At 37.5% G+C, this 13,220-nt stretch overlaps 1 protein-coding gene across 5 annotated transcripts in view; it reads right to left on the bottom strand.

Moving 5' to 3' along the window:
* Positions 1–13,220, bottom strand: part of LCORL (ligand dependent nuclear receptor corepressor like) — an 89,187-nt gene that overhangs the window by 50,722 nt on the left and 25,245 nt on the right. For all 5 annotated transcript variants that reach the window (XM_052780390.1, XM_052780388.1, XM_052780387.1 and 2 more), the window contains exons 2-4: positions 7,407–7,472; positions 463–542; positions 66–195 (exon numbers count right to left, since the gene is read on the bottom strand). In XM_052780390.1, the coding sequence (XP_052636350.1) occupies positions 66–195; positions 463–542; positions 7,407–7,472 (276 nt within the window). The remainder of the gene's footprint in view (positions 1–65; positions 196–462; positions 543–7,406; positions 7,473–13,220) is intronic.

Raw genomic sequence — 13,220 nt, 5'->3', positions numbered from 1 at the left:
CTAAATCATTTGATTCTTCTAGATTTGTGTCATATCTCTTGATATAAAAGACATGCTTTTATTACCTTTCTTTCGAAAGAGTGCATTTAGATAGTTTTCTGCTTGGCATTCAATCTTATCAGTGTTGGACTGGCCCTGAGATGACAGTTCCTCTGTAGGCGTTGACTGTGAAGAACCGATAACTGATGCACGATCCTAGAAGACATATGAAGAATGTAACATCTTTCAGAAGTCAGTCTACTGGCAGTACAATACACAATTAAGTTATTGAGCTATTGAGTAAAAAAGAACCACTAAAAAGATATTTACTATAAAGCCAAACCGCTTCACTCTCAGAGCCAAACTATCTTGAGTCAAAATGAAGTATTAACCTATTGGCAAAATTCATTTCTCCCATTCTTACTTTCATACCAAAAATTGAGTGTTGAGGGGAGTCATGCTTGGTATCATGTTCATACTTACACTGACTGTTTCTTTGTGTAAGTTACAAAAGGAACATTTCTCATCCATAGACCAGTCAGTTAGCTCTTCTGGCTCACAGTCTTAAAAGAAGAAAAAAAGCTAGATGTTTTAAACAAGTAAAAATGAATTTTGAGAACAAAATACACATCCTACAATTCTCTTAAATAAACTCCATCATAATCTAATATGCTTTTATTGGTACAATGTAGTCGGCAGTATTCAATTTTTCAGATATTTCCGAAGTCTTGTCTGTCTCACGTGGCTCAACCTGCAAATAGCGGAAGGCACCTTTCTTAAAAGGAAAGGTAAACTCATGCATTTCAACTGATTACCTATAACAGTTACCGGAGGCATCTGAATACTGTAAATAAAGCTCTGAATTCCAGTCATCGTTCCTTTTAACAAAAGTGTGCAAACTTGTAGTAAACTAAACTAGGAATTGGGATACAGACTCCTCACCATTTGCGCTACATGTGTTGTACTTACAATATTTTAATTGATTTGATACCATCACTACGGGTAAACCAAAACACTATACTCACTTGTAGCACTTCATTTATTTGGAAAACTTTAACTTTACATATTTTATCAGAAGATGTACGTTGGTCTTGAGGGAATATGGGACTTAAACAGATTACATATATCAAGTCCAGTCTTCTACTGAATGGAGACACACCATCTGTGTTCTTTAAACAAGTTATTAAGCTCCATTTTAAAAGTTAAAGAGTTTTCCACCACATACCCTTCTCTTCCCAAACCAATTGCTTTAAAACTTTTCCCAAACCAACTGTGCTAATAGTTAAAATTAACCTTCTTATTTCTTGTTTAAATTTAGTCACAGCAAGTTATTCCAGTTTGCTTTTGTGGCAACATTGTTCTTATACCCATGAACAGTAACTGTTTAGGTATTTAGCACTTTGATGTATTTAGGGAGAATATCATTATCCCCTCTTTACACGTCATTTTGCTAGGCTAATCTAGTCCGCCCAGTTTTCTCTCCTGAGAGTCAACCCTATCTTCTCCGCACCATTCTCACTTGCACAACTGTTTCCTGAACACGGCTGACCAAGATCTCAAGATGATGCCTTTCTTTTACATTTACACCAGACTTCCTTAATCTGTAGACAGTACTCTTCCTACACTATCCTAGTCACACATGAGTATCATAGGTGAATACGAACCTGATTAATTACAACACCAAGGTCCTCTCAATCCCATTCATTTCCAGTTCATGTGCTTAAACCCTAAACAACTTCTTTCCCTCCTTATTAATTACCAAATATGTTTCCTCCTTTTCTCTGTACCACTAAGTTACAATCACAGTTCTGTTAGGGAGGTTCTTGAGATTATCTGCTTTCAATAACACTGTGGTAGGTTGACCATGGCTGGCTGCCAACCCCCACCCAGTCGCCTTCTCACTCTCCCTCCTCAACAGGGCAGGGGGAGAAAATAAGATGGAAAAACTTGTAGGTCAGGATAGAGACAGGGATATCATTACCAATTACTGTCACAGGCAAGCCAGACTCAACTTGGGGAAAATTAATTTCATTTATTGCCAACAAAAATAACGAGAAAGGCAAAACTAAAACCACCTCACACCCCTTCTTCCCAGGCTTCAACTTCACTCCTTCATTCCTGACTCTTCTACCTCCTCTCCCACCCCAAAGAGCACAAGGAGGATGGGGAACAGGGGCTGTCCTCAGTTCACAACAGTTCTTCTCTGCCTCTTCCTTCCTCCTCACATTTTTCTCCTGCTCCATTGTGGGGTCCTTCCCACAGGCTCCAGGCCTTCATGAACTGCCCTAGCATGTATCTTTTCCATGGGACACAGCACTTCAGGAAGGGACCACTCCACAGGCTCACAGTTTCTGCCAGAAATCCTGCTCCTGCATGGGCTCCTCTCCGCGGGACACAATTTCTGCCAGGAGCCTGCTCCAGCATGGCCTCTCCATGGACTGTAGCTTCCTTCAGGGCATCTCCACCTGCTCCAGCATGGGGTCCTTCATGGACTGCAGTGTGGATATCTGTCTGACATGGTCCTCTACAGGCTGCAGGTTCTACCTGCTTCACCATGGTCCTCTCCATGGGCTGCAGGGGAATCTCTGCTCCGGTGCCCACAGCACCTCCTCTCCCCTCTTCCTTCTTGGACCTTGCAGTCTGCAGGGTTGTTTCCCACTCCTCTCCTCCCCCATCCCCCCAACTGCTGAGCTTTTACTCTTTCTTAAATATATTACCATAGAGGCACCACCAGAAATAAGAATCTAATTTTTTCGGATTCGTTTTGAGTGCGAACATAAACCAAGTGACACTGTATTATTATTTAAAACTAGTTTACTCAGCTCTAAAATACTAATTTAGAACAGAATTCTGCATTAACATGTTATATGCTTCCAGGGATGCAGACCAGCAGTTTTGACAAGTTGGACAGCTGATGAACAAAAACAGACACTGGATTTTTCTTGACTGGACAGTAACAGAAGATAATGAGTTATTCTTGCTGAATTAACGTAGTTGTCCCAGCCTGTTAGAGCTATTCCTTTAAGAATTCCACAGAGGAAAAACCCCACACTATTCTTTCATAACAAGTTCATGTTTTCATAGTTTTCCTTGCAACCACAATAAATTTACTTATGGATGTTGGGATTCTGCGTGTAACTACAAGACAGGTTTTATATTTTCAGAGAAATTCTTCTGCCTTGGAATCCTGAAGTTCCACTATTAAAAGTCTAGAGAGCAATCCTTGTGTGTTGCCAAAAACCCAAACCTTGAGAAACATCAGCTCTACATAACACTAAATTTATTCAAAGAATTATAAGCCATGTACAGCATAACACATTAAGCATGCCAGTGAGCTAAGCAAAACTACCATCAGATAGCAGATGTATACCACATATATCAAATGCCAGGCATCCAACAGTCTCAGGTCACCACCACAGGAAACATACTGAGATCAGTATTAGTTTTTAACTACAGAGAGACACAACCATTATCTCAGAAAGATCAGAGGCACAGATGGCACTTTAAGCAGAACAAACTTTCTCTTAGCTGCATTCAATTTAGGATCATGATCATCTCCCCTCCCCATTTTATCTTGCTTGGGGTCGGCTGATGAAAGATTTGCTGACAACCTACAACACTAGCCAGCCCATGAGAGAGAGTTGTTACGATTGTGCAAAGAGCATTTTAATACAAAGCAGGGTACAGATTACTTGAAACCAAAGTCACTTAGTACAAAGCTGTTAAATCTATTTCAACTTTTTAGGAATAAAATGGTGAACTTTGACAAAAACTACTACCTTTTTTCATTTCTTAAGCTATTCAAATCTTTGTTTCCCCAAACCATTCTTCCCAAGGAGTCATGCTGAATTAAATTAATACAGACATCTGTAGTACTGAACAGATTCCATATTTATCTCTTAAAATGTGAAATAATTGTCTAGTAAATCTAAATATGAGATAGCTTAAAAAATTCAACCCTTACTTTCCAGTATTTTCTGCATTATAATAATGTCCCAATAAATTTTCCAGCTATTTGTCACAAATCTGAACAAATCGTCCCCTTCCTTTTTATAAGGCACTACTGCTTCCTATTAAGTACATTAGAATATCTGAGGTGTTTATCATGTTTCTTCATCTTTTTAATTTCATAAAAACTTGAATTATATTAGGAAATCAGTGTTTCTAACACAATTTTTCACTCCATTACTTTATATATGAATAAATATTCCAGACAACCTAAGGAAAAATAAAACACACCCTTAAATAAACCTTTCATCCTGTATAAAGAGTTTTTTTTTCCCTGGCAGAGAAAGAATGATAAGAGAGCTGCTTTTCTCCCACAAGACACTGTTTTTCCTCTGTCCATAAGGGACTAGAACCCCAGCACATAATCCCCAAAAAGGAAAATACACACATACCAAATGATTAGAGGAAAAGCTTTCTAACAGTTTGGCTAAATATCTGTAAGTAAATTGTTACTCTTTACATTCAACACTTGAATCTACTTAGCTGAAAATGGGTATAAGCAAAGGATTAGAAAGCCCTAAGGATTCAATGACACAAAAAGCCTTGAGCTCGTTCAGAGCATGACCAAGGCCAGACACCAAGATATAGAACTGGACACCTTTGCAACCAGAAGCTGCACTATCAAAGCAGTTGGGAGAAAAAAAAAAAAAGAAAAAGAAAAAAAAAAAAAGGTGCTGAACAATGGAGGTGATGTGAACCATTTAAGCAAGCCCAAGGTAAGCCCTACCTATACATCATATAAGAATTTCAAGATAGTGAAAAAAATCTTGCCATCTTCAGGTAACTATCTGTTATTATGGGTGGCTACTTCAGTTTAATTAGTTTGGCTTCTCAGCAAGGTAGTTTGAGGTTTACAAGGTATTTTCTTTGAAAATTAAAAAAACCTAGTAAAACTGAAGTTTATCTTTTACCATTTACATTTGTCATTACAATTTATTATTCTTTCAAGCAACTTTGAGAGAATACTATACAATAATTTAATCTATAGATCAAATTCTATTTCAAGACAGAACTAGGGAGACAATACATCAATTAAACACACACGTTACATTTTAAGCACATTATTAATTTTTTTCCTATGTTACAAACAATAGATAAAACCAACAATGTAAGAGAAAAAATGCTATTGTAGCTAAGCAGCATGTACTTCAGCCACAATTCCGGATAAGAAAGCCATATAATTTCTTGAGGTTTGTTCAAGCAAACATACACTTTTGCTAATGAGGCATAATGCAGCATGTTGACAGTACTGGTTCAGTGGTTATGATGAGGAAAATGGACACCTTACAAGACGCAGTGATTTAGGGACGTTGCTAAGAGTTGAAAAACTTGGGTTCCGATTCTGATTCTACCAACTATCTATTTTGTTACCTAAGGCAAGTTATTTACATTGTATCTTAGTTTCATTACCTGTAAAGTGAAAAGTGGCACTTAAATTAGGACAGTAGAAAGATTCATAACAAATTTTACTCAAGAGTTCTGTATTGATCTTTATAATGCAGGGCTATTTCTAATTTGAGGTCTGAATTGCATCCTACACTATAAGGTCTACCTCTACTGTGTTTGTACAAAACATGGCAATTTCAGACAGCATTATTGAAGTTACTATATCTATAAAAAAGAAACAAAAATAGTAAGGTAAGGTAGGCACCCCTTCGTCTCTTCTGCAGTTGCCCCAGAAGTAAAAATCAGATATGTCAAACATGGAAACAGGCTTTAACTGTTGAAAAATTCCGGCACATTACTGACAGACATTCTTGCAAATTGGAAAAAAATTAGTTTTAAAACTTTAAATTTTAGATAAACATGAATTTAATTTGCAGGACAGTCACTGGGGCATCAAATATCAAAGGTCCTCTGCAAGCAATCAAGTAGCAGATCTTAAATAGGCTACAAGAAATCTTCAACAGCATGAGGCAAAATAAGCTAAAGCTTTTCCCATGAGACAGCTCAAATATATGCATGCAGGAACTCTAAAGGAGCAATATAACACCTTGTTGTGTACTATCAGGCTCCTTTAACAGTAACACTTATTCTGGTCATTACCTTGGTACTTTCTGCCTTCTTACACAAAAGCAAAAAAAAAAAAAAAAAGTGTCCTGAATTTTCTTTCAACATGTAAACCCTTTGATGCAAAAGAATAATAAAGCTTTAATCACTAATCAGTGTAAAGCCCAATACATAGCAACCCATTGGAATTACAGCCAGAAAAAAAGATCCTGTACACTACTGTAACAATGTCCTGTTCCCTTTTCAAAGCAGTAATGTGCTTGCTTATCACAGCAGATGGGAGCACTACTCATGAAAATAAGCTTTAACCCAAATTTACACATTTCTTAAATATTTTTAAGTCTGACTAGTGGTATGTTTAGCTTTATAAGTGGCAAAAAAATATTCTTAAAACATCAGTAGTGTTTCAAGTTCTCCCCCTTTCCCTTGAAAAATATTGTGTTATGCATATGATACAGGCCAAGGAACTTGCACAATATGAAGAGGACAAAACCATAACCAAGTTAAAGCCATCATTCCAAACCTATTCTAATCAAACATGAACAGTATATGCCACTCTGCCTCATGTACTAGCAGTATATAAGTTACATGCTTTACATACTACACTATCAGATAATAAATTGTAAAGAAATTAAATGGAACATTTTGAAGGTTCGATAACAGAAAGAACATCCTAAAGCCATGAAAATGAACTTGATGGAACACTTCTTTCAACATTTCAAAGCAATTTTGTGCTGGATTTTCCTCTTCTGCTTTTGTTAAATACGGATAAATAATTTCATACTTAACTAAGGACTCAGGTATTGACAGCTATTCCAGCAAAACCAAACCCATTTGGAATAAGGCTAGGTCTTATAAGTGTAATGGAAAATATATATACTTTTTTTTATACATACACATACACACACACTCTGAAATATAAATACACTTTTTATATTTATACAAAAATACATAAAAGTAAAAAGCTTAATTTATATATATAAGATTAAAAATAAATATATATATAAAGCTTAAACTGTCTTGACCACTACAAGAAAACCAAACTAGCATTCATTACCTTCCTTTTCCCAATTAATGTCAATAGGAAGCTGAGCAGCTTGTTTTCCCTTTCTAAAAGCTGTCCAAAAAGTGAAGTAGGAGATGCAGTATTCCACAAAAATAAATATTTCTCAACAGAGCTTCTCTGGAAAGCTTAGCTAATCCAAAATTTCACTGCATAGGAAGAAAACCTATGTACCATTTTACCTAGTGTTTTGACTATGCACAGTATTGACAAGAACATGATGAAATAAACATTAGAAAGAAAAACAATTGAAGATTTCTGTTTTAGAATTCAATATATACTTTGCTTCTAACTAAAAGAAAAACTAATAAATTAAGGTCATTGCACTAAAAGCTGTCTCATTTACCTTCAAATAAACTGAGGTCTCTTCGTAGCCTTGGTCCATAAAGCCCTTCTAAAATACTTTCAAAACCTGGAGACAAAAGAAACATTTAAAACAGTAAATCAAAGGTTTCTCAAAAGAAAGCAAATTCAAAAACACTGGCGCTAAGTATTCTCTAATTCTGAGAGCAATTCCAAAAATTGTTACATTTATCACACAAATATTTACTCCTTCCACTATAGTACTATTCAACAGAATTAGAAGATAAAAATAAGGCAACTGCCATCTGCACACAATCAGCCTATTAAGCCATGCCCCAACAACCTCATTAGACTTAAAATAACTACCACAGAATCTTAAAGGTGGGAGGATTAGCTTCATAGCTCTACACAAGTGAAGTAGTCTCTCACACCAAGAATTAGAATCATGTATGGAAGGGGAAGAAAAAAAAGTAGGAAACCTTCAAAATCAGAAACTTCTCATTTATGATCACCTGAATTACATAATCTGAGTAGGCTCCTATTTCTACAAATATAAGAAAGCAAGCTTATTTTGCTTTTGATACCGTAACAGTTCTCTCTAGTCCTCTGTATCTGTACAAAAACGTTTTAAAATTGAGGATTAGATAAATCCAATTATTTTCCAGATTTACTGGCTAGTCTGTTTAGGTATTTGGTAAAATCACATACAGTAACAAGGGAGAACAGACACAGAGCAAACCAAATGATTAAAAAAAACCCCAACAAAAAACCAGAAGAGGAGATGCATGACAACTGATGAAATAGGGTGAGAATTTACATCACCATCATCAATATAACAGAAGTTTCATTCAATATAGAAACTGTTTCGAAGTGCCCCCTCTTTTCTCCTTCCAAATAATAAGCTTATTTTCAACTAAGAGGATAATTCAAAGCAGTATTTGAAGGTGCTCATTCTTCATACTCATGACCTGTCTATATTAAAGATGTAGCTATTTTGCAGTACTTTGCAAGACTATTTTATCATCGCACCACATAAAAGTTACCAATATCTTCAGGAAACAACTACCTACAATCAACAAAGAACATTTAAATCATAAAATTTGCTCATCAGCTGTGATGGCCTCTAAGACAACACAATATTCTGCTCTTTCATCAAAAGTGACATTTACTTTTTGGTTTAGATTGTATGTGCACTAGTATAAGGAAGAATAAGTATGTATGACATCTTAAGTAGCATGTTAAATAATATATTAAAATCGTAACATAGACAAGAGAACACCTTAACACACAGGAGCTGTTCAGCTTGACAGGTCACATCTCTTTAAAATTTACCTTTCAATTTTGTATTATTTTATGATTTTAATATATTTATATTATTAAATTAAATTGTTTATAATTATACTTTCTATAAATCTCTGATTTGAGCTATAAATGTATTTATTTCTTTTTTAATTTTCTACTTTTCTTTGTAATAAATATAGTCCCATCCAAGAACACAGATTAAGTGATAAACCCACTGTCCTCTCACAAATATATATATATATATACACACACACACACTTTTTAAATACAGTCTACAAAAACTGGAAAGCAAAAATCCAAAGCCCAGGCATACACTAAAAATTACCTCAAAGCATTATCCACCAACTCTTAGATTCAATGTAATATAAATTCACATCATACTAGCATTGCACAAATTCCCAGTTCTTCTGGCTTCAGAGGGTTATGGACAAAAAAAAAGCGAGAGAGATGAAGAAGTCTGAAGTTAAGGTAGCAATTCCCCAACACAGCAGTCTGGAAATATAAAACACGCTACGTGTATTATGATCATTGATGTTATAAAGTGCAAGCCACTTTAGCTCAGCAGCTAGGCAATACTTAAGTTCTTGCAAGTTACTGTCACTGGGTAAAGACGTGAATGGAGTGAAGTATCTCTTGGAAACAGTTGTACTTATTCCAAAAGAACAAACTCTAACTCCCATTTCTTAGCACTTTGTAAATCAAACAACAGGAAGCTTGCTCCTGTCAGCACCAGCATGCCAGTCAGCACCCAAAACCTCTTTGTTTTTTGGATACCTACCTTCTCCCCCCTCCCCCCCAGCGTGTGGAGGGCATTACTTGTTTCTGCCTTTACTTTTGTACTTAGACACCTCTGCTTGCCCTACTGCCTGCTCCTGCCTATGCAGAAACATGAGCACAGAAAAACTAGCTCTGTGAAACAGCAGTTTGTTAAGGAAGAATGCAATTTCCAAATAGACTTCCATACAGCTTGTATTAAAGATGGCAATTAGCACAATGTGGGTTTTTTTCCTGAGCAAAGGACACACCAACCCGCTTCTCCACTAGTTCGCCAAACTTAGTTCCATCTCACCCATCCAAAGCAATGCTTCTCTTGTGAGTCCTCCCAGAACTTCCCCATGGAGCCACAGTTTAGACTTATTCAATGTGATAATTTGCTTCCTCAGCTTTGGATACTGGATCCTTTCTTTTAAAAGAAAGTTTACTTGTACAACCTAACAACATAGAATCTTTTTCCAGCCTTTCTTCTAAAGTCTTCCCAGAAAAGATGTGTACTACTTCCACTTTGTGCAGTTTTCTACAAAGTTCTGTGCTGCTTTTCAGCAGGATTGATACATTTAAGTTTACCCTAAACAGGAAGATAATCTGAGTTTCCAGTACAGCTACTGATGAGTATGTGCTGGCACTGTTTCATAAAATGTAACCACCCAAACACAGGCATATCAATAAACCTTTGTTTTACTTCATGAGACAGTATGCATGAACAAACAGTAGTAGTAGTTTTGGAACTCTTCAGAACCTGAAGAGCCTACAGATAACAGTCAGAAATATACTTTGCTTATACCTCTTGTGATTCACCAATAATAATAAAAAAAACCCCCAAACAAAAAAACCTACTCTAAATTAATTCCACAGAATTTTTTGTGTCTCTTGCTGGCCGATTGCCTCCTTGATTCTAAACTACCTTTCAAACTACTGTTACTTGAGCCCTGACACTTTCTAGCTCCAAACTGAACAGAAACACTGTTGGCTTTATTAACTTGCAATGCCCCAATCTGTCAAACTGCCTTTACCTCTAATAAATTTCTTTTGTTACTTATTTGTCTTCTTGTGTCTTCATGTAAAGAATATCAGCTTTCTTCATTACCTGACACCCTTTATGATCCAAGTCAGGTTCCTCCAACAGTCTTAATAAGCAGAAATTTATGATACAGTTAAAAGCTTCCACAGTTTGCTTTCCTGAACAAAGTTGCGAACAGTTCTTTTCCCTACATTAACTCTCCCCCCACCCCACAACCACTCTCTACCAAATCTATTGCTTTCCTCACTCAGGACTAGGATGACTCCCAGGAGGGAAGTTGTGACCTCCAGCAACAGGAACAGGGCTCTCTTTTTCCCATCAGAGGCCATTCAGGTGCTGAAAAGGCACACAGTCCAGCAAAGAGGTGAGGAGGAGCAAGCTCTGTCAGGTGTGGCATCTAAACCTGATCCATGGGTCACAGCCAATGCCACTAGAAAGCAATAGGTGACAGCAATTGCAGACTCCCAAGTGGATAAAGGCTTCTGCACAGCAGCCAGACTGGCTCTTAAAAGCTCTGCTGTTTGCCCATGGTCCAAATCTGAAATGTTGCAGAGAAACTCTTACAGCTCACCTGGCCATTGCAATATTATCCTTTGTTGTCCATCTACATGGCCACCATGGTAATGCCAAAGGAGATCTTCAGCAGATCAAAGCTAACTACAGGAGTCCAGGGACAATGGTGAATGACACCAGAGCCCAGGTGTTGATCCAGGGGAAAGGCTTTGACAGGAGCAAACATATCCAGTGGATCAGCATCTGACTACATGGCTGCAGGCAGGACTTCAGCCCTTAAGACACTGAGACCCTCAGAGAAACAAAGAGTGCTTGAGAGACAGGATCCATTTGATAATGCAAATCATCATTGCCAACACACTTGCCTCATAAGGAGGGCTTCAGACTAGGTTTGCCAGGGAAGTGGAGACTGAAGCCTAGAAAGTAGGAGAAGGGCAGAGAGGGTAAATGCACAGAACAACAAACAGTAAGGATCTTACCATCCCCCTGAAAAAGTGGCATAAGCAGGGACACATCTTAAGTAGCTGTATATGAATGCATTCAGCACAGGAAGCAAGCACAAGGGATTAGAAACCAAAGTGCATAAAAATCTCACTGGGAGTATGCAGTATGGTGAGACGGTTCACACAACTGGACAACTGCAGTGGATGGATACTGTCTTTAAGAAAGGAGAAGTGAGAAAGTCAAGGACAGCATTTACACTTTATGCAGAGAACTTGAACAAATGGAGCTTTAGTATGGAACAGGCTACAGGACAGTTGAAAATCCATGGGTCAGGATTCAACCAGGGGAACATCATGGTGAACACCTGTTACAGACTGCCCAATCAAGGGTAAGTAGATGAAGCCTTCAAAATAACCAAGAAAAAATGCTGCACAATCACAGGCTTTAGCTCTCATGAAAAATATCAGTCACCCTGACGTCTGCTGGAAAGGCAACATGGTAGCACACAACCAACCCAGGAGACTTCTGTGGTGCTTGGAGGACAAACCTGATTGAGATGGTGGACAAACTCAATAGGAGAGGCACTCTGCCAGAGCCCCTACTCATTATTAAGGAAGAACTGATCAGTGATGTGACAGTTAACAGTGGTCTTGGCCACAGCAGCCATGAGATGGAATTTAAGATCCCAAGGGAAGTGAGGAACTTGAGTAGCTGAATAATGGTCCCGGGCTTAGCAGTCACTGACTTACACCCCTCCCCTGGGGGTGGGGAAGTGCAATGGAGCTAGAATTAGGACTGCTGTACTGTCTTGCCTAAACCAGAGAAGTCTTAATTCGGCCAAGGGCCCATGGCAAGGTTTTTAGTGAGTTATCCTACTAACTCTTTATAAAAAGTCAAAGAAATTGCAAAGGTAAGAGTAATTACCACTACTGAGCAATTCAGAAACCATTACTTTGTGAATTGTTTCCTGTATGTTATTTAAGTGTCTCTACAAGTTTAATCAGATTTAAAAGACTATTAAAATAGGATTATTAAATCCAAAATAAGTCTTTAGACTGCCTTCACAACTTTTAAATTAAGTCTCCTTAAAGACAAACTACCATTCAGGTGCTCACAGAACTTAAAACATTAAGGAAAACTTTATGATTTATCACTGTAAACTACTCGGTGCCTGTCACATCTTAAAAGCCTACCTACATTGGAAAGTGTATGTTGCCACATATGAACAGTACAGGCTGTACAATTCTTTGTTATGAATAAAACAGAAAAACAATTAAACAGATACATTCCATGGAAACTTCCCAGATTGTGCACCTTACACAGACTTACAGAGGTATTCAAGGAACACAAGAGGACTCTTCCTCACTGCATGACCAAATACAGCCATTTTTCACCTACTCTTTAGCAGTAGCGTGGCTATGTACTATGAAGGCCTCTTCCATCCAGAAACTAATAAACAGCTAAGCTGTACCTGTCACTGTGGAAGCTATCTATATTCTAAGTTGCGCTGAGCCTAAAGGAAATCATAAGGTGCAGACTTAGAATTTTTAATACAAGGCTGGCCTAGGTTAACTTTGGACAGATGTAGTAATTGAACAATTTTACAATACAAAACGAGGTCAAACGGGTTTAGTTAGACATTGGCTATTGTTTTGCCAAAAGCTGTACCTCCATAACTTTTCTGAGAGGAAATAGTTATTTTAGCCTCACAGTTGATTCAAATTTTATACCTTCTCAAACCGCCCCTCTCCTCCTTCCCTCCCCCACATCCTCTAGGTGACCACAACTGAGACTGCAAGT

This window comes from Harpia harpyja, chromosome 2 (assembly GCF_026419915.1).
Source record: "Harpia harpyja isolate bHarHar1 chromosome 2, bHarHar1 primary haplotype, whole genome shotgun sequence".
Lineage (NCBI taxonomy): Eukaryota > Metazoa > Chordata > Aves > Accipitriformes > Accipitridae > Harpia > Harpia harpyja.
Note: the sequence above shows the minus strand (reverse complement) of the source record. Positions and strands in the feature narration are given on the sequence as shown.